The sequence below is a fragment of the Chenopodium quinoa genome, unplaced genomic scaffold (genome assembly GCF_001683475.1).
Source record: "Chenopodium quinoa cultivar QQ74 unplaced genomic scaffold, ASM168347v1, whole genome shotgun sequence".
Taxonomy (NCBI): Eukaryota; Viridiplantae; Streptophyta; class Magnoliopsida; order Caryophyllales; family Amaranthaceae; genus Chenopodium; species Chenopodium quinoa.
The window spans coordinates 2,572,605-2,594,525 of record NW_018744537.1 but is presented as its reverse complement, the minus strand read 5'-3'; the positions used below and the strand labels follow the sequence as shown (position 1 = coordinate 2,594,525).

General features: G+C 36.8%; 2 protein-coding genes across 2 annotated transcripts; one reads left to right on the top strand and one right to left on the bottom strand.

The window, feature by feature from the left end:
* Positions 1–1,731: 1,731 nt before the first annotated feature.
* Positions 1,732–2,570, top strand: LOC110698959. The gene is made up of 2 exons (XM_021876463.1): positions 1,732–2,491; positions 2,533–2,570. The coding sequence occupies exons 1-2, from the start codon at positions 1,732–1,734 to the stop codon at positions 2,568–2,570; spliced, it is 798 nt and encodes a 265-aa protein (XP_021732155.1).
* Positions 2,571–10,176: 7,606 nt separating this feature from the next.
* Positions 10,177–21,717, bottom strand: LOC110698646 (ATP-dependent DNA helicase Q-like 4A). Its single transcript, XM_021876125.1, has 26 exons — positions 21,084–21,717; positions 20,904–20,973; positions 20,651–20,812; positions 20,017–20,065; positions 18,861–19,286; positions 18,283–18,456; positions 17,986–18,113; positions 17,374–17,824; positions 17,161–17,292; positions 16,803–16,889; positions 15,778–15,905; positions 15,430–15,550; positions 15,186–15,337; positions 14,936–15,071; positions 14,506–14,629; positions 14,339–14,409; positions 13,725–13,793; positions 13,416–13,544; positions 13,154–13,312; positions 12,994–13,074; positions 12,739–12,900; positions 12,552–12,607; positions 12,085–12,220; positions 11,878–11,972; positions 11,486–11,563; positions 10,177–10,822 (listed from the first exon to the last, which is right to left on the bottom strand). The coding sequence occupies exons 2-26, from the start codon at positions 20,906–20,908 to the stop codon at positions 10,438–10,440; spliced, it is 3,696 nt and encodes a 1,231-aa protein (XP_021731817.1). The 5' UTR covers positions 20,909–20,973; positions 21,084–21,717; the 3' UTR covers positions 10,177–10,437.
* Positions 21,718–21,921: the final 204 nt, after the last annotated feature.

Here is a 21,921-nt window from a genome sequence, read left to right as displayed (position 1 = left end):
TGAGAAATCATCTGATATCTTCGCGTACTAGAATCTGGGTGTTGAGAAACAGGATCGCCCTTCCACCTCTTGGTGTTCAGCGCTACAAGTGCGAGCGAGGAATTGGTAAAATGAAACCAGTTCGTCGAAGCTCTTGCTGTGGACAAGATTCAAAAAAGGAGGTGGTGGTGCTAAGCTCTCAGAGTACATCTCTAAAAAGAAGGATTCTTCTGATAAGGCAGATCTTGGAAAGAAAGTTGAAGAGGAAAAGGTTCCTAAGCCAGATCTAGGCAAACAAGTTGTTGGTAAGGCTAAAGTTGTTCCCCTCTGCCTAGATCTGAAAAGGAAGGCAGTTGTGGATGCGGATACCCTGGAAGTTGCTGTTATTAGCGAGCTTGAGGCTGCTAAATCTGCTCCTGCTAAGCTGCAGAGCAATTAAGGGTCCTATTTCTGGACTCAAAAGGGTTCGATCTGGGTACTTATTGATATGGACAATGTTGATGATGATTATTTGTCTTATCTAAAGGAGTTCCATCTAGAAATGTTCCCTGACAATTGTTTATGTAGCGTAACTACTATCTAACCCTTAATTTCTGCTCATTTATGTTTGTACGTGATTATGAGTTCCTTTTATGAGTCCTTCTTTAGTGTTACTTATGTAGCCTGTTTGTGGTTTATTGTTGTTGAACGATTGCCTGTGAGTACATGTTGCTTCTGTATGCTGTTGGGGAATGTAATTGAATTGATGGATGATGATCTTGTCTGTGTTGGTTTATTTAGAGTGTTGTAGTGGAGAGATCGCTCCACTTGTTAGCGCGCTTGTGAAAGACAAGCGCGGACCGCTCCAAAAGCGCGACGAAATCGCGCTGAGCTTCTGGAGAAACTGTAAAGTTTAGGAGGCGCGCCCGCGCCTCCGGACGGCGCGCCCGCGCCTTGGTTTGGCGCGACCCGCGCCTAAACCGCGACAAAATCGTGTCAGGTTTCTGGAAAAGTTGGAATTTTGGAAGAACGAGGAGGAGCGCCCGCGCGAGCAAGTGGCGCGCCCGCGCGCAGGGTTGGCGCGCCCGCGCGCAGGGTTGGCGCGCCCGCGCCCCATGGTGGAGCGCCCGCGCTGCTGTGGTGGCGCGCCCGCGCCTTCTCGCTCGCGCCCGCGCCTCCTCGCTCGTCTTCGGTTTTTTACGGTTATTTCCTTTATTACCGTAAAGGGGCCTTGTTTTCTTTGAAATAGAAAAGAACAGAAAAACTTCCTCTCTGAAAATTTTGCTCTCTACACCTTTAAAGAAGAAACTTGCAATCTCTTCTTTGATTCTTCATCTTCTAAGTTTATGGTTTGAGAATTTGATCATCTTTCTACACATCTAAGTGCTTAGTGTGTAGTGTTCGTCTATTGTATCTCAAAGCGTGTTTCTAGTTCAACCCAAGCACCGTTGTGGGGGAGATTAACGCTTTAGGAAAGTGTTCTCACGCCTTAGACGAGTATCAAGAATCGAAGACTCACGTGGTCCATGGTATTCTCATGATCTTGGTTGTTCTTTTGGCAAGGAAGAGGCAAGTATAGTCTTTCATACTTATAGTTTAGATTGATTTTCTGTATTTGGTATTTTCTAAACTTGTTGGTGTTTGGTTGGAAGTGTAATTTATATTATTCTTCTTTATAATTTTCTGTTTTATCAAATTCTAGGGTTAGAATTTGTTCTAGCATTATATTGATATAACAATCTAAATAACAATCTAAAGAGTTAATTACACAACATGTCTAGTGTGAAAGATCTTACCACAAACTTTGTCAAACTCAAGAAGTTTGACGGTGTGGAATTTCGACGATGGAAGAAGAAGATGTATTTTCTTCTTACATCGTTGAAGGTTGCCTATGTGATTAGTACTCCTAGGCCATTAGAACATGAGAATGAAACCATGGAGGATGTGCGTGAGAAATCGAAGTGGGATAATGATGACTTTATATGTCGGGGTCACATTCTCAATGGGATGGAGGATGATTTGTTTGATGTATATCAACATGTCGAGTCTGCTAAAGAGCTATGGGAATCGTTAGAAAGCAAGTATATGGCGGAGGATGCTTCTAGCAAGAAATTCCTAGTAAGTAATTTTAATGACTTTAAGTTTGTTGAAGGTAGATTGATTATGGACCAATTTCATGAGATACAACGTATTTATAGTAACTTGAAACAACATGGTATCAATGTTGATGAATTGTTTGTTGTTTCGAGTATTATTGATAAGCTGCCCAATAGTTGGAAAGATGTTAAGCATGACTTAAAACACAAAAAGGAGGACATATCTTTGTCCAATTTGGCTACCCATCTTCAAATTGAAGAGGGGATAAGGGCCATGGAGAAGGCTAAGGATGGAAATCCTAGCTCATCCACCATTAATATGGTGGAGGAAGGCAAATCTAGTGCTTCAACTAGTGGTAAGAGGAAGAAGTTCAATTCCTCTAAGGGCATGTCCAAGAAACAAAAGGACAACAACAAGAATGCTTGTTGGGAATGCGGTAAGACTGGACACCGCAAGAAGGACTGCTACATTTTCAAGAAGAAAATGGAGAAATCCAAGGATGGTCAAGCTTTTAAAAGCAAGGACCAACCCACCAAAGGTAATTTATTACATGAGGTTGAATTTAATTCCGGTATGGATTTAAATGCAACGGATCCTAACATTTTTATGGTGCAGGATGATGACTCTTGGTGGATGGATTCGGGGGCTTCAAGGCATGTATGCAAGGTGAAGCATTGGTTCAAAACCTTTCACAAGGTTGGTGATGGAGAAGAGCTCTTTATGGGAAACAACTCTACCATCATGGTCCAAGGAAGAGGACAAGTTGAGCTGATGTTTAGTTCGGGCAATAGTATCATCCTTAGGGATGTATTATATGCTCCTAGTATTTCTAGAAATCTTGTATCAGGCCCAACCCTGAATAGACTTGGATTTAGACTAGTTTTTGAAGCAGATAGATGTATTATAACTAAGGGTAGCACTTTTGTTGGACGTTGTTATTTGTCTCATGGATTGTTTCAACTCTCTTTAAGAGAGAGGTCTGTAATGTTGGATGATGTTTGTTTTAATGTTGGTAATGACAATAGTATGAAGTTATTTTATTTATGGCATTCTAGATTAGGTCATGTCAATTACAATAAGTTGTCTTTCATGTCTAAACTAGAACTTATTCCTCCATGTGATATTGCTCTTGATAAATGTCCTACTTGCATGCTTAATAAGATCACCAGAACTCCTTTCAAGAAAGTTGAAAGATGTTCTAAGATCTTAGAATTGGTTCATAGTGATTTGTGTGACTTTTATAGTACACCTTCTTTGGGAAATAAAAGATACATAGTTACGTTTATTGATGATTTTTCAAGATTTTGCTATGTGTATCTTTTATATTCCAAAGATGAAGCCTTGGTTAAATTTGATATTTATAAGAAAGAGGTAGAAGTGCAAGTAGAATCTTTTGTTAAGAGATTGAGAACAGATAAGGGAGGAGAGTATTATGATCCGGCATATTTCCAATCTTTGGGTATTATTCATGAGACTACAGCTGGTTATGCACCACAATCAAATGGTGTAGCTGAAAGGAAGAACAGAACTCTTCAAGAAATGGTTAACTCCATGCTATCTTACTCCGGTCTGAGTGAGGGATTTTGGGGTGAAGCTATGTTGACGGCTTGTCACATACTTAACCGTGTTCCCACTAAGGGAAAGGATTCCACTCCTTATGAACTTTGGTACAAAAGGAAACCAAACTTGAAATATCTAAAAGTTTGGGGTTGTAGGGTAGTTGTAAGAGTGCCCGGCAACAAAAAGAGAAAGCTCGGTGAAAGGGGCTTGGAATGCATTTTTATAGGTTATGCTGAGCATAGCAAAACCTATAGGTTCTATGTGATTGAACAAAGTGACTTTATTTCGAAACATTCGATAATTGAGTCAAGAGATGCAATATTTGATGAAAATCGATTTTCATCAATGAGTAGACCAAAGGATCTACAAGTTAGTACCAAAGGAAAGGAAATTGTTGATTATGATGATCAACATGTTTCTCATGAAGGTTCATCTAATAATGAGGATGAGATTCCTCATGTTAGAAGAAGTAAAAGAGAAAGGAAAATTAGGAATCCCTTAGATGACTTCATAATTTATTTGGTTGAAGGATCTAGGGATGTCCTTAGTTCCACTACTCCATATTGCTTCAATGTGGATAGTGACCCAAAAACTTATAGTGAAGCAATTTCTTCCCAAGATAGTGCATTTTGGAAAGAGGCTATAAATGATGAGATGGATTCCATCATGGGAAATAACACTTGGGTCTTAGAGGATTTACCTTCCAGTTGCAAACCACTTGGTTGCAAGTGGATTTTCACTAGGAAAAGGAGACCGGATGGCTCCATAGTGAAATTTAAAGCCAGATTGGTTATCCAAGGCTTTAGACAAAAGCATGGTGTTGATTATTTTGACACCTATGCACCGGTTGCAAGAATAACCTCGATAAGGTTGTTAATTGCAATGGCTTCGGTATATGATCTAGTAATCCATCAAATGGATGTCAAAACGGCATTCCTTTATGGAGATCTAGAGGAAGAAGTGTACATGAAACAACCCGAAGGGTTTGTTTTGGAAGGACAAGAAGATAAGGTGTGTAAATTGGTTAAGTCATTGTATGGACTTAAACAAGCACCAAAACAGTGGCATCGAAAATTTGATGACACAATTTTGTCTTTTGGATTCAAGGTGAATCAAGCTGATAAGTGTATATATAGCAAATTTGATGACAAGGGTCATGGTGTCATTATTTGTCTATATGTTGATGATATGCTTATTTTTGGTACAAGTCTACAACAAGTAGAATTGACCAAAGAATTCTTATCCTCATCTTTTCAGATGAAGGATTTGGGGGAGGCGGATGTCATATTGGGCATCAAAATAATTCGGGACAATGGAAGACTTATTCTAAGTCAATCTCACTATGTTGAGAAAATGATCAAACGGTTCAATATGTTTGATAAGTGTCCCGTGAACACCCCCATGGAACCAAATGTCAAATTGGTTAAGAATTCGGGGAAAACAATTTCCCAATTGGAATATTCAAGGATAATTGGATCCTTGATGTATGCCATGACTAGTACAAGACCAGATATTGCATTGGCTGTGGGAAAACTAAGTAGATATACTAGTAACCCGGGTACACAGCATTGGTTTGCAATAAGGAGAGTCTTGAGGTACCTTAAGGGTACATTAGACTATGGTCTAGCTTATAGTGGATTTCCTTCGGTGTTAGAAGGGTATTCTGATGCTAGTTGGATCACTTACAAAGAGGATGACTCTTCTGTAAGTGGTTGGGTATTCATGTTTGGAGGAGGTGCCATTTCATGGTCTTCCAAGAAACAAACTTGCATCGCTGATTCCACTATGGCAGCAGAGTTTATAGCTCTTGCCTCAGCTTGTAAGGAAGCTGAGTGGTTGAGAAATCTCATGTTAGAGCTGCCTTTATTGCCTAAGCCAATCTCACCGGTGGCTATTCATTGTGATTCGAATTCGGCTTTAATAAAGGCTTATAGTCAAGTGTATAATGGTAAGTCTCGGCATATTTCATTAAGGCATAACCTAGTGAAAGAGCTTATCAATGATGGGGTCATAAGTCTTGACTATGTTCCTACGAAAATGAATTTGGCGGATTGCTTTACTAAAGCAATGCCAAGACATTCCATCATATTTGCTTTGAATGGAATGGGTTTATGTCCTATAGCACAAAGTTGTGAAACCCAATTAACACTTGAAGAAACATCAAGTCTTAGATTCAATGTGGTTGAATTACAACTTTGTTGTTTGTTAGCAATATTCGATGACCCATATTGCTATGTTAGTTGTGACGGTAAGGTAGCGTCAATTCAAAGTTCTCAAAGATTTAGAGTTGAGAAGCTCTAAATGAAAGCGTCTTGTCACAAGGACACGTTTACGTATATGAGAACCTACCTATATAAGTTCGAAGTTTAGCCGCTTCAAGAAGTCTAGTTGGACATATAGACTTTGATGAACTTATTAAAGATACGGACACATGGCTGTATAAAAGTGTCAAGTGATGTTAAATTCGAGTTATCTTGTGTGTATTTCATCTTCGAATGATTAGAGATATCCGTGTGATTCAATCCATATGGAAATCATGGGATATGATCATCGTTAAGTGTGTTATACTGAGTGTCAATTCAATCCGTAGGGACATTGACATTGATGCATGAGATGAAGCTTATTTTATGAAAGTAGAGAAAGGATTTAAAGGAACACTCTAAATGGGGGAGGATTGTTGGTTTATTTAGAGTGTTGTAGTGGAGAGATCGCTCCACTTGTTAGCGCGCTTGTGAAAGACAAGCGCGGACCGCTCCAAAAGCGCGACGAAATCGCGCTGAGCTTCTGGAGAAACTGTAAAGTTTAGGAGGCGCGCCCGCGCCTCCGGACGGCGCGCCCGCGCCTTGGTTTGGCGCGACCCGCGCCTAAACCGCGACAAAATCGTGTCAGGTTTCTGGAAAAGTTGGAATTTTGGAAGAACGAGGAGGAGCGCCCGCGCGAGCAAGTGGCGCGCCCGCGCGCAGGGTTGGCGCGCCCGCGCGCAGGGTTGGCGCGCCCGCGCCCCATGGTGGAGCGCCCGCGCTGCTGTGGTGGCGCGCCCGCGCCTTCTCGCTCGCGCCCGCGCCTCCTCGCTCGTCTTCGGTTTTTTACGGTTATTTCCTTTATTACCGTAAAGGGGCCTTGTTTTCTTTGAAATAGAAAAGAACAGAAAAACTTCCTCTCTGAAAATTTTGCTCTCTACACCTTTAAAGAAGAAACTTGCAATCTCTTCTTTGATTCTTCATCTTCTAAGTTTATGGTTTGAGAATTTGATCATCTTTCTACACATCTAAGTGCTTAGTGTGTAGTGTTCGTCTATTGTATCTCAAAGCGTGTTTCTAGTTCAACCCAAGCACCGTTGTGGGGGAGATTAACGCTTTAGGAAAGTGTTCTCACGCCTTAGACGAGTATCAAGAATCGAAGACTCACGTGGTCCATGGTATTCTCATGATCTTGGTTGTTCTTTTGGCAAGGAAGAGGCAAGTATAGTCTTTCATACTTATAGTTTAGATTGATTTTCTGTATTTGGTATTTTCTAAACTTGTTGGTGTTTGGTTGGAAGTGTAATTTATATTATTCTTCTTTATAATTTTCTGTTTTATCAAATTCTAGGGTTAGAATTTGTTCTAGCATTATATTGATATAACAATCTAAATAACAGTCTGTAACTTTTGTCAACTTATTGACAGTATTGGATGGATATTTGGCCTATATGAATTTGTTCTCAATGACATAATTAGAGAGAACTGAGTCCCTTATGTGTTTTCCTAAAAGGTTGCCCTATAGTATATTTTATGAGTCCTTGATGTATTTGCCTAATAGTTTGACCTACAGCATATGTTATTAGTCCCATACCTGACTGTGTAGATGGTTGATGGTTGCCTTTTCTGAAATAAGTCCCTGTCCTTAATGTGTGCATCCTGGGAACACTCCAAATGATGAAGGGACTCAATTGTAAAGTAATGGCTTTGTTTGATTTGCTCCAACAAATTCAAAAATGATTTGTTGTTAATGTAACAACTTGGCCATTTTATGTGAAAACAAACACTCTTCCTGATAGAGTAACACAATTACAATGACATAGGCAAATATGAGGTCAAAACACTATTTCTTTCATTTCATCACTGGTTTTTCAAAACACCTCATACATGACATGACATAAAACATACTTGTAACACATAACTAAGCACATAGCATCTAATACAGGACTGCCTTACACCATATTTGTAATGTTTGTCAAAATACACATAACCAGTTTAGAAGAACAAGAATAACCCAACCAAAATAAACTACTAATTTAAGACATAGGCAAAGACTACGATGTTACCATTAATGACTCGCTTCTTTCTTCACTGGTTATGTGTGACAGTCCTTGTGTTGATTGTTTGGTAACCCATACTGTGGTTAGTCAGCATCCACCTCCATTTCTGTATCCTCCACATTGCCTTCACCTGTTGGTATGAAAAGTGTGTTAAGATAAGTCACAGCATGTTCAATGAGTTCCCTTGGTACCTCCAAATAGTCAGGGAGAATTCCCATCCTCTCTAACTTCTTTTTTTCCATATGGGGAGGATTAAAGTTATTACCACCATCCTTCTCTAGTATTTTCTTCATGACAGCTTGGAGACTTATCCAAGTATACTTGTTAAGAGTTGGATCAAACTCTCCATATGCTTCTTTAACTTTCTCAATTAGATCATCAATAGTTTTTGGGAATGACTAGTACTGTAATAACTTAATCACTTTGAACAACCTTAAGTCTAACACATTTAAATCTGGACTTTGTGCTGGCTGGTATACTAGTTGTATGTTGAAACCATTGCATGACATGCTACTCTGAACTCTTCATCATTTGGGATCTGATGGGGCTTAGCATTATCCCACTATATTAGCACATCTTTTGGAAGGATTTCAAGCCATTGTGTCTGGATTGCTGGAATTATATGCTCCATTAACATTGTTCTTATTGCTTTCTTATTGACACTCTGTACAGCCTTTGTTTCAAGAGTCCTAGCCTTCCTGTTCATGCTCTTTTTCTTTGCCCCTGTAGTGTACACAAAAGGGAATATCCCATACTTCCCTAAATGTAGTAGCTGCCCTATTGTGCTATATAGGGGCTTCCCTATCATTCCCATAAATATTGCCTTAATCTTGAATCATTTTTATTGCTGGCACCCGTAAGGGTTTTCTTCTTTTGGAAGGAGATAAAACTTTCTTTCCTCTGGGTTCAAGTAGAACCATTTCTCATCAATGTGTATAACTTGTTGCATGTCAACAAATGTGGGGTTTTCCTCTGTTGGTATGGGATTTATGTGAGCTAAAGCCCACTAAATTCTTGCAATCTTGTGGTTAAAAGTAAGGGCTGGGTAGTTGCTGCTTGTGTGTGTTCAGACTCCCCTTTTTCCTCAAATTATGAATTGTGACATGAGAAATTTTCCAAGCTACTGCATAGCTTCTTTCTATGGTCCTCTTATATAATGGGACTGACATCAAAAACTCATCTGAATATTATGTTGTTTAGGACCAAATCTGCCCAATTTTTTGGACCTGACATCATACATTCCCCTCATTCATTTGTTGCTTGATTCTCTTGAATAACCTTGATAGTATTGACTTGTGCACATTGAATTTGTTTGCTTGTTGAGTCAGAAATCCCCTTGGAAATTCATCATCTGTCATTGTTAGCAAAATTGCATCAACAATTTGTCTTTTCTGCTCAATTGTTAGATCTTTTTTGCCACAATTTGGACCTCTTCCATGTGGGATCTGTTGATTGTTTGCATGCTCAGTTTCTTCATTATCTTCTTCAGTTGTTGAATCTTTACTGTGACTTGAATCTAAAAATTCAGTCATGTCTTCTTCTATAATTAGTTGCTCTATCCCATAGAAATCTTGGTCAAAGAAATCTCCCTTTTTTTTTTTTTGTTTTTTTTTTGTTTCACTTCTTCTGTTTCAGATCAAGAAGGTGATGAAGTGGAGGTGGCGTTTTTTTGGACAACTCAAGCTGAACCGGAGCATGCAGATATGCTGCTAAAGATGTTGTCACTAACTTAGCACTAATTAGAGTTAGGATGGTAGTTTTTGGGTAATTATGCTAACAGTAGGACAAAATTAGTGCTAGCTTTTGTGGTTTAAATTGTGGATGTAATTTGGTTAGTGATAACTGATAAGTCATGGTTTGTATCTTTTGAATTTCTAAAACTTTGTTTATGTGTTGTACTATTTATACCCTCCTTTACATATGGTATTTTGCAAGGAAGGAAAACACTTAGTAGTAAATCTGAAAATTTGGAGTTGAAAAGTAAAAATTTGAAATTTGGTGAAAATTTTGGGAGGGAAAAGTACACCTCCCAAAAATTAGATTGCAACTTTTTTAAACAAAATTTATGTAGGCCCACACTTCTTTCCCTCCTTTTTATTTTGAATTACATGGCTTTACCTCACAATTAAGAACTCCTAAAAGTTTTGCATTAGAGTCTGCGCACAACCCCTTTGTTGCAATTAACCATTAACGGAGGAAGTAACAAAGAAAACATTGTCAAGTGATTTACCTACTAGTGTGTGAAGGGCAATTGCATTTATAAATAAAATCATCAGCAAATTTCTTAGGTGTCTTGTAGTAGGACATTGTATTGCATGCATTGTCTAATTTACCAAATTTTCAACTAAATGCAGGATCAAATTACATGTATTTGTCTACTTTGGCTAAATACAACAGCAGAACATCATTTCCACTGCACGTTCTGCCTATAATGGCATTGCCTAAGCTAAATCAAAATCACTGTACACGACACATTTAGGAGCGCAATTTAAAGGAAAATTTACATTTCTAGCTGATTTGATTTACATATTCTCTTTTCCAGACCACATAGGCAGCTTTCTTCCATTAACATTTGTATCACTCTTTGGATTCAACCCATTAGCCTGCATTTCATAAACTGAGTCATCAAAATCAAGATCAACATCTAGGCAGTCACTGAACACATCAGCTACTATTGGTTTAATTTCAGAAGCCTTTCCTGCTTTGACAGCTCTTTTCTTTGATCTCCCAGTGCTTCCCATCATGTCCTTGTCTTCATTAGAGATTCCATTAGAAACCTTGGCAGCCTCTCTTCTCCTTTTTATTGAATCTGCACTGTCATTACTGCTGCTGCTGCTCTTATAGTGCTGTTTGATGGTAGCTTCAACGGTTTCCAGGACACGATCACCATACTTTTTCAGCTTCACACTGTAAACAAGAAATTAATAAAGCCTGTGCAAGTGATACCCTTTTGGCACTCAGAGGGACTAAGGAATTCATACTATAATCGAGAAATTAATAAGGCTTGTGCAAGGTTTTTTTAAATTTCTTAGTATGGTGTATAGAAAGCCACAAAGAAAACTGTTGTAGACGGAATTCAATAACAAGTCTTGGATACCACCTAAGACTTGACTGACTAAGCTGATTGACATCCACTATATTCTAATGTAACAAGTGGTCAAGGTGGGTACTTCTGGCTTATATAAGTACTTCCTCCGATTTTCTTTTATTGCACCATAAAGACTTTTACACTATTTATATAATGTTCTTTGATCATCATTTGTGATTTATTCGTAAGGAAAAACTTAGTCATGTGGGATCTAGTTGGATTCATCTTAAAATCTACATTTCAAATATCAATTTTTTATAATTTTTACAAAAGTGTGATTAAAGATATTAATAGGCAAAGTAATGTATTGGCAAGCGTGAAATCACTCATAGTACAATAAAAAAAAAGAATGGAGGATGTATATAACTATGGTGGTAAGGTAATAAATTAAAGGACCGCAACATAATCCCAAAAGAAAAGGATATTTCCCATAAAAAGATTAAAACCCATATAAACATAACTTAATTTCTAAAAACTCTTACTTGCCAATGCCACTTATCTCTAGCAGCTCATCTTTGGTTCGAGGTACCCTCCTACTAATCGCCTGCAATGTCGAATTCCTGATTCAACCACAGATAAATTCATTATGATGATTTTACCCAGGATTTAGAGATTGAGATCAAATAAAATTGGTAAATGCAAATAGTACCTAGGGATGATGGGGATTGCTTTATATTAATAGCAATTAAATTAAGTGTGTTTATGCATCCACTTACTTAGTATATTTTTTAAAGAAATTAATGCTGTAAACATATTCTTTGTTTCTGAGTAGGAATTCTAGCATCATGAAATTTAGCAGTTGATAGAACATGAAGAATCATAAAATTAAAATAAAGTAAGAGCACATGTTGCATTAAAAAGGAAATATGCTTACGTGAATATGTGATGTGCCATGAGCCTTTCCCCACCTTCTTTCATGAGGGCCATTCTAAGCAACCTAAGAGCAGAAAACAATTTGGCAGCAATAACCTGGTTGAGAATAAAGAGAATCAATCACCAGACGAAACTCATATTTAAAGCTGACTAGCTGAGAATATGGAGCCAAAATATTAACAATAAAGTGGGAGAATTGGAGATATACTTGGTCAGCTTCTGATTCAGGCATAGAAGTGCGGCTTTGTGGAGGACGTGTTTTCTCTAAAGAGAGCAAGGACGACTTCCCTGGTGTTGCCTCAGCTTTGGTTACTTTCAATGCTGATTTGATGGTTGAAGGAAATCTGCAAATTATACATGTCAAATGTTACCTACTATCCAATAAACAGGTGCTCATTACCCAGCTAAATATACAAGCTACAGACTTCCAGAACGCTTATTGCATTATTCTGATTTCAGTCATTAAACAACTGAATTTGATTGCCTTGGCTAGGAAAAGGGTTTTAAAAAAGCCAACTTAACTTAGTCTTAAACAATACTAATTATTGCGTAATTCACAGAATTAATTCACGATTTAGAGCACACCACAAAAGTGAACATAGATATGTTAGAAAATTGAGTTGATAGTGTTTTAGTGGTTGTCAAGAAGTTAAAAAACGAATTTAGATGCCAGACCTTAAAATTATCTTTTGACCGCCAAAGAAAAGATTTCTACATTTCCCTTCATTGACCTGAAAACAAGTGAAGGATTCATCTACAACAAGTTAGGCAAGAATAATCACAGCTTTAAACAGAGGAAATATTTTACCCAGGTACACAACAGTAAAGCAAGTAATTAGAGATCTCAATTGATTGGCCATGCCTTCAGAACTGATGAGACAGATCCGTAGATATCACTTTTTTTGACCTCCTCGACAAGAATGTTCTCAACAACAAGGTGGCGAAGCACTCGAGATGCTTCACCCTTCGCCAAACCTTTCCCAGCTCCATGAAGTTTCAGAGTATTATGCTTGTACTTCTTGACCTGGAATTTCCACAGAAAATAAATGTGACTGACATCACATACCCAGGATAAAAAAATTAAAAAAATAAGTAGTTTAGATGTATAAATTGTTACATATTGGCTTAAAGAGCCCCGGAAGACTTCCAATATGTGAGCTGATGAATGTTGCTGCCCTGTTGACTTTACCAGCTCCACCTACACAAAACATCAACATCACTAGGTAAACTTGTCTTGACGATTCATAGATATAACAAATCCAATTAGCTTCCCTAACCAATTGCGTTGCTACAAGTGTCACATCCTTCTCAATAGAACTTCTAGTTTTGGAACAATTGTCACAGGTTTTAATACAATGTGCAGGATCAAAATTTTCTCCAAAGTGAGCAAGTTGTAGAAGTCGTCGACAGTCAACGTCATTTTCACAATAGCTAACCTGGTAAAATCAGACCATTTTATCAAATTTTTGCAACAAGGAAAGAAACAAACAAATGAACAAAACAACTGTAAACCAAAAGTTGCATCAGCAAATCATATACCATGCGTTGAAGGTTCTCCATGTTCGTTTCAATTATCCTCCCAGAATTTGCCGAATTCAAACGATTATGTGCAGATGTGAATGCATTTTGCTCAATAACCCCTTGAGTGAGCATGTGCTTGACACGAATCTGGAAAAAGTGAAACATTCAAATATCAGTAGATATGGAAGTGGAGAAAACACACATATATCTATTGGTAAATATTATATTAAGGACAAACATTAAAGAATATGGTTGTGCATAGGATTTATAGTTGTCAGTGATAAGAGTATATAAACATGTAAAACTATAGCATAATTTATGGCTTACATAATCGCTGTAACTGTAGAACAACACACAAGATGAACGTAGACCGTCTCTACCAGCACGACCACATTCCTTCATCATGGAAAAACTTTATAAGTCACGGTTTAAATGATTTTGTATCATAGCCAAACTCAAATACAGCAAAGCTGCTATTCAGACACCTTTTTTCTTTTCTTTTTGACACCTTTTCCCAAATGCACAATCATCTTTGCATTAGTTTGGAAGCTAAACAGGGACAGCTTGTGTATAACCATTATAAACAGGGACAGCTTGTGTATATAAACATTATAAATATCTGACTGGAGTTCAATTGCTTCAAAATTCACAACTTCTCACTAATACTACTGTGATTGCATCCACAGTACAGACAACAAAGAATCAAACAACCAGCTTTGTCATAGCCACAGATTACGAATGCTTGCCATAGCAACAATCTCTGTAGTTTATGAATGACATAAGACAATCAATTTCGGTCTGAAAGCAACAAAACTAGATGTCCTAATCTTTTAGATGAATAAACTAAGAACTCACTGAACTAAACATTATATATAATCACTATTATCCTACAGCATGAGGGAAAGAGAACAAAGCGCAAAATATATAGTGAACATTGACACCTGATGGTAGCCTTCAACAGATTTTGGGATGGAGTGATGAATCACGAATCGAACATCAGGTTTATTGATACCTAGTATTGTAATCCACTAATCCATGTCAGATGACAAGTTGACAGGTACCAAGAGTTAGGCTAACTACCACCAAACAACAGAAAATACAAAGTTACCCATTCCAAAAGCCACAGTTGCACATATTATATTAATTTCATCTTTGCTCCATTGTTTCTGAACAAAGGCACGCTGAGCAGCGTCCATGCTGCCATGGTAAAAAGCTGCTTTATGTCCACATTCCTGAAAATCAAAGACATGAACTGCTTAATTGTAAAATAAGTTTGAAGCAGCAACTATAATTGCAGAAAGTTATTTGTTTTAAACAAATAGCTCAAACGAAAATTCCAGAATACAATGAAACAAACTTCTTGCATTTGACTTATAAAAAGAACGAAGCAGCACCAATTACTTGATGTGCCATGCTTCTTAGAAAGTTAGAAACATGATGTTTAGAGTGAGCAATTAAATGCAGTAGAAAACCATTTTACTTAAATTTGAAACAAATACAACTATCCTTGTGCAACCATAAACCACAAAGAGGCAGACCTGTAACTGTTCAGCAACTTTTTCACAATCCATTCTTGAAAGGCAATAAATTATACCACATTCATCAAAGTGGTTTTCTCTAATGAACTTGTCAATTTCCTCCACACACTTTTTCGTCTTAGGGATAACAGAATACCTGAAATTTATTACACAAGATATCATCATTAAACTTACAAAGAATACTAATTTAAAACAGAAAATTTTATCTGTTGGAATCTTTCCAAAAAGACAAACATTTGGCAACACTTACGACAAATTTGGACGGTTAAAACTTTGCCGGAAAACAATGCAATTAGAAAGACCAAGAGCTTGCACAACATCTTCCTTGACAACAGCTGTTGCAGTAGCAGTTAAAGCCAGCACTGGCGTGGCTGGGAACTTCTGTTTCAAAATTCCAAGACTCTGGGCATAATCCAACAAGATTTGTAAACATTCACACTGGAATGAAGGAAAAACTAGAAGCAGAAACATCCATTTAAATTTAGAGCACATACCTGATAGTCTGGCCTAAAATCATGTCCCCACTGACTGACACAATGAGCTTCATCAATAACAATCCTGGCAAGTAAATCAAGAGAATACAGCTTCTCTAAATGCCTCAGGAATACATCGCTTCTGCACATAGGTGAAAAGTTGACAATGTCAACAAGATCCATAATCAAACCTCTAAAAAATCACATAATGCCATAACCAATCTTGTTCATGCTTACAGCATTGATTTACAAATCAATTCTGTGATCATGAACAACGTTAATTAAGAACCAGCATTGATCAAATTATATGAAATCTTTTTTCAGCACCAGTAAATACACATGTCACACTTGTACAATGTTGATACTCACTTGGCAATTTTTTCTGGCGTGACATATAAGAGCTTATATCTGCAATTATCTGTACAAAGCTCTCTAAGTATCTCTTGCTGTTCACTCCACTCCATACTGGCACTCAAGTAAGCAGCCGGTATATTTGCCTAATAATAAAATCATGTCAAGATACAATAGATGTCTAAGATTAAACTAATAAAACTGCAGAGAAAGAGAAAGAGAGAGATGTTAGATAGCTCAGGAGTCTAAGATCATTCAAGTGCTTTGACAAGTGGAGGCTGGAGACTAATAGCTCAATATATTAGAAGATTAGTGCTCCAAACAATATAATGTATGTGTGAGATACCAAGCTGTAAAGAGCTGGCCTACTGTGGAAGATGGTTAGTTAGAAGAGAAAGAGAGAAAAGAACCAGAAATGATACAAATAAGGGAGAGAGAGGGCATCCAATCAAGATATGAATACTTAATTTTGTTTAGCTCATGGGAGTGAATCAAGCCACTTAAAAGCTTGATAACTGATCCTACAATTTTATGAACTTCCAGAAATATCATTCACGTTCAGCATCTTATTCCTTTGATTCCACCACTATACAGTTATGTTAATTCATAACAAAAGCTCACTGGAACACATTTCTAAGCTGAGCACAAAAACAACTGATGAGAAACCAGCATAAATACTTCCTCAAACCATGAAAAGGAGTTTAGCACTGCGTTCTCTGATTTAGAATTTTTAGAACACAACAATTATTTTGGGGACCCTAGACTTATCTATCTGACAATGATATGTCAGTAAACTTATCTATCTGACAAGTTTGATCATCTGTTAGACCCACAGCATCTGCCATATTACAAAATCGAATAAAACAAATATAAATATTATAGCACCTATTTACACACTGCGTTCACTTCCAGTATTACAGTTAATTTGGTGGACAATGGTGATCTTGGTCAATTATCAGGTCATCTGCAGAGTAGCTTTAACTCTGTGATGGGATCCATCTCAATCTCAGTGCCCAATTTTTTTAGGCAAGGTAAGAAATCACCTGTACAAGATGCATAATCTGATCTTGGATGAGAGAAACAAGTGGTGATACAACTAAAGTTACTCCTGGACAAACAAGAGCAGGAAGCTGCAGAAAAACAGGTAACGTCAGACTCAAGCATAATGCAATCTCAACCCCAAACAAAAAGGGGCAAAAGGAAAATTTAAGTGCATTACATCCTTATTGAGTGTGAATGATATGTCAGTAAAAAAAAAAAAAAAAAAAAAAAAAAAAAAAAAAAAAAAAAAAAAAACTGCAAAAGCCCAACTAGTCTACAAAGGCTTCATTGATGACACATTCTAACATTGTAGAAGTAACAAAGAATCATTCATGTAGAAATTGGAAAGAGGTTATGTACCTGATATGTCAAACTTTTTCCTCCTCCCGTAGGCATTAAAACAAAAACATCATGACCACTCATGGTTGCATTGATAATTTCCCTTTGATTGGGTCGAAAAGAATGGTTACCAAACACCTTTTTATTGTTAGCCTGAAATAAAATTTATATGTAACAATAATAAATAATAAACCACGATGTAAGTAAAGTTCTCAAATGAACGCAAGTAATCACCTCCAAATTCTTGGTCCAAGGAAAGTCCCAGCTACTCCATTTCCTATCATTTGAACCTTCAATGTAATTCACATCAACAATTCTCGGTTTATATGACTCTCTTTCCATAGGAGCTGATGAAAATTCAAACCTCCCAGTAGAAGAGAATGAAACTGATGATAAGTCACAGTGATTATACCCATTTGACTCGTCAAAGTTATTAAATTGGTTATCTAATCTCATTGGAACTGCCATGATGCCAGATGCCTGAGGTGTATCATATCCATTTGACCTAAAAGTTGCCTGAGGTGTTACATACCCATTTGACTTAAAGGTTGCCTGAGGTGTCTCATGATTAAAGACCCTTACATTTGCTGCTGTTGCAGATAACTGTGAATTCTGCATCTCTATATCAGTAGTTGAGCTGCGGACATGAGCCTCCATCAACTGAATTTGTTTATTTAGCTGCAACCTAGACAAGAGAATCTTTCAATGTACGAGCAAGTTGTCTGAAATTCTTGAAAGTTAAGGTGTTGAGAAGAGTTATCCAAAATGCATAAACCATAACAACTATAATCATTGTAGATAGGAAGGCCAGAGGAACAGAGGGGGTTAGAAGTGTTTTCTGCAAACCTGTCCTGGCGAAGCTTTTCCATCCTCTCAGGAGTTAGATCCAAATTGTCAAGCAATTCATTTGATATGACAATTAACATATCTTTTATCTCCTGCAGATGATTTATCCTTTCTGGACAAAGTCCTAACTGGGAAATGCAGAAATTAGGCATTAACAGTGATGAAATGTTATCAGGTCATATATAAAACCCATTATATTCAATCCACATGGAAAAGCTCAGACCAAAGTCTATCTTCTCACTATTAATTTTCTAAACAGACAAATCATTAAAACAACAAAAGAACAGAAGAAAACACCTTATATCCATGACTGCAATTACAGCATAATTCTGGAGGCAAGGAGGCTTCATCGTGCCTCGTATTATCATTTTTAGCAACCATTGGAGTTGCCTGTAGAGACTTAGAACCAGTAGGCTGAGGAGGGCAACTTGATTGATAGTGCTCCATGACAATTTGATCAACATCAATGTTCTGGCCAGGCATATTCAATGTATTGACAATCAGTAGGCAGTATCATTCGGAAACTTAGATGAAAAATGATGAACAAAACCTTATTATTTCACATGGTGGCTATTATTCTACTGACTAGGCACCGTAAATCTTGATTATTCACAACTTTCTTTTTACCTTTAGAAGTGGATTCACCACCAGTCCCAGTACCAGGTGTAACAAATAAACTGATTTATAATGCAACATTAAATGTGATGGTAGCAGCTAGCAGATAATGGCCATTATATGTTGTTTTAACATTAATCAAGCTACAGGCTAACCCAAAAAAAAAAGGGTGCCTCATTAATTAAAATTTAGAAGACTGAAGCAAAAGGTCTTCCAAAAGCAACTCTCATAAAACAATATCAAGTTATGCGTTAGATTACCCCGAGAATATCATCATCATTTATTCCATCAGTAACTGCCCCATCTAGCTGTTTGCTATCACTTGTTGAACTGACATTGTGATGTTGTAAACCTTCAGGAAATGGTGTATGAGAGCTATGCAACATTATTGTTGCCTCTTTCTGCTTTTGGCCATAAGTAGCTTTCTCAGCTTCAGCTGTATGGTGCATTGGAGCTGAGGCAGCATAATACCTTGTGGGATTACCAGCTTTGTCTTTGCTTTCACTTTCTTTGTGATTCCATTGCTGATTTTCAGAGAGCTTTGTGCTGCTATCATAGGACTTCTTTGATATAACATGTCTTCCAGAAAACTGAGTGGCATTTACATTTTTGACTGGCTGCACAGTTTTGCCAGGCTTGACATAGTTTCTGCAGCCAAGCTGAAGGTTTGAGAGGGCCTTCCAGGCCTGCCAAAAAAAAAAAAAAAAAATCAAACAAGAAGTTTGGATGGTGACAAAATTGTAAATAATATACCTTTATAGTTTAGACTCTGTAAATATTAACTGAATCCTGGAGCACAGAACATAGCCTACACTCCCTCCTCTTACCTATCAAGCATCAGGCTCCCATGAAGATTAGTAAAGGTAATCAACCAAACTTCTACTTCCTCCATTTTTCTTTTATTGCACCATTAAGACTTTTACACTATTCACATAATGTTCTTTGACCATCATTTGTGATTTATCCATAAGAAAAAGCATAATCATAAGGGATCTAGTTAGATTCGTCTTGAAATCTACATTTCAAATGTCAAAATTTTATAATTTTTTTAGTAGGCAAAGTAATGCATTGGCAAGCGTGAAATCACTCATGGTGCAATAAAAAAAGAACGGAGGAAGTATAAGATTGTAAGAGAACAGAATAAAAGTTGCTCACGAAAAAAGAGAAAGAATGGAAAATAAATTATTTACTGGTATAATTTATTACATGATTAATTAGTAATCAAATCAAAGAGGATAAAGTTCTAATATACAGACTTGATAATCAATGGAAAATGACACCTGATCCAGACACTAGTACATGATTAATTGGTAACCAAATCAAAGAGGGATGAAAAAAATAAAAGTAAAAAAGGACTTGATAATCAATGGAATGACACCTAATCCAGACACTAGTTCTATTTAGGAAGAAATTTACCTGTTCGACCTGTGATTCGCCAATACTCTGAACTTGGAAGCTCATCATCCTAAGAAGGAACATAAAAACTTATGAATATGATGAGCATATATCTTTTTTAACAAGTATAGTACCAAATAAGCGAATCCCAAATTCCCAATCTATAACAAATTGGACTAACAGCTGCTATATCTAGTCAAGATAACAGTAGATATGAGTCAATCTAAGGACATTATCATGTGATCCTGAAACTTAGGTAACGTAAATCATATCATGAGTCCATCATATTATACTGTCACAAGCTCACAACCACGGAATAAAAGCAGAAAAGTTGATGTAACAAAATCTAGCAGACTATTGATGCTGCGGGCATTTGATTTTCTGAAATTTCTAGCACAAACTCTAGAATTAAACGAGTGCATACATAAGACGGTTGAACTCATGAAGTATCACCTCATATCACTTTGAAACTCACCCATGTCACTCATAAAACCCGCCCCATGTCAGTATCATATAACCCTAGAACTAATCATTTACTTTAAAATTCTAATGTTCTTCCTTTTAAACTATCAAGCATAATACCTTACACAAAATAAACCCTGATTACGCTACAGAAACCGAATCATTTGACAAAACGACGTTTACAGCAATTTACCTTCCTTCAGGAGGCGGCTTCTGTGAAGGTAGCGAAAAAAGAAAACTCGAGGCTAAGAACTCATTTTGAGCAGCAAAATTATTATGTGACTTCACATGCTCAGCCCAATTAACTTTAGGAAGCTTATTACTGCATTCTTTCCCAGCAAAAATACTCTTCCCACTGCATTACAGAAAACCTAAATCAGCAATTCAGCACCATTTTTCCTCCAAATTTCATTAAATTCACAGTACCCACAAAGATAAAGCATTACCTCATAATTTATAAGCTTCACTTTCGTCATGAATTAGCATACCCATCCAAAAATCCACCATAAACTGCTACTATTTAAATAAACACATACATTCAGAATAATGGGGAAATCGTCAATTTCAAAACCCTAATTGCAAAATCAATAAATTAAATTTCGAGGGGATAAAATGATAATACTTACTTGTTAGCAGTGCCTCGAATTCATATACTAAAATTGGTTTATCTGGTGCAGCGGCTGGTATAGTTGAATCAAAATCGATTACAATAGTTCGCGATTTTTAAGTAAATTCAGTTTGTTCGTCGATTTTTGGGGGAATAATTGAAGTATGAATTTTGAGCAGAAATTAGGGTTTTTACAGTTGAAATTAGTGAGATTGTATTGTGGAAAATGAAGGTTTGAGAAGAACAGCGAAAGGGGCAGAAGAAAATGGAGGAGAGGGAATGTAAAAATCGGGGTAATGAAATGGGCGGGAAGCTGCAAAATTTTGAGAACGTTGGAATTTGGAAATTTTACGGTGTACGGAGGTTTTTTTTTTTTTTTTTTTTTTTTAAATAACACCTTCAAAACGGCCAATTGATCAGAATGGTAAAAAAAACCTTTAACGACAATTTGGTAAACCTAAAATTACTCCAATGGTAATTTGGTAAAAAAAATTAACTTTATGCGACAATTTGGTAAAAAAAAAAAAAAACCTCAAGTGACATTAAGACCAAAATTCTAATTTTTTTTCCCAGCGAGCTCTTCAAAATGACCATTTAAATTCGTTTTTGTATTTTTTAAATTTATTTTTCCATTTAAATAAACTTTCTAAATAATATTTCAAACCTTTTATTTTTCTAAATCCCAAATTACCATAACAAGGGATTGAAAAATAAATTAAAATTGATGTTTAAACCTTTTTCTTCAAGTTTTTATTTCTCTAAAAATATTGGAAAAGTGGGAAAAATAAATGGGAGAAGTAATTTTAAAAAACCATAAAAATGAATTAAATTAGACATTTATGAGTTGTTTGCCGGAT

Coding starts and splice junctions, on each gene's coding strand:
- LOC110698646 (XM_021876125.1), bottom strand. Junction 15,338..15,429: donor ATTTTAGGCCAGACTATCAG/GTATGTGCTCTA, acceptor GATTATGCCCAG/AGTCTTGGAATTTTGAAACA. Junction 13,545..13,724: donor TCTACAGTTACAGCGATTAT/GTAAGCCATAAA, acceptor CACTTTTTCCAG/ATTCGTGTCAAGCACATGCT.
- LOC110698959 (XM_021876463.1), top strand. CDS start 1,732: ATGTCTAGTGTGAAAGATCTTACCACAAACTTTGTCAAACTCAAGAAG. Junction 2,492..2,532: donor GAATGCTTGTTGGGAATGCG/GTAAGACTGGAC, acceptor TACATTTTCAAG/AAGAAAATGGAGAAATCCAA.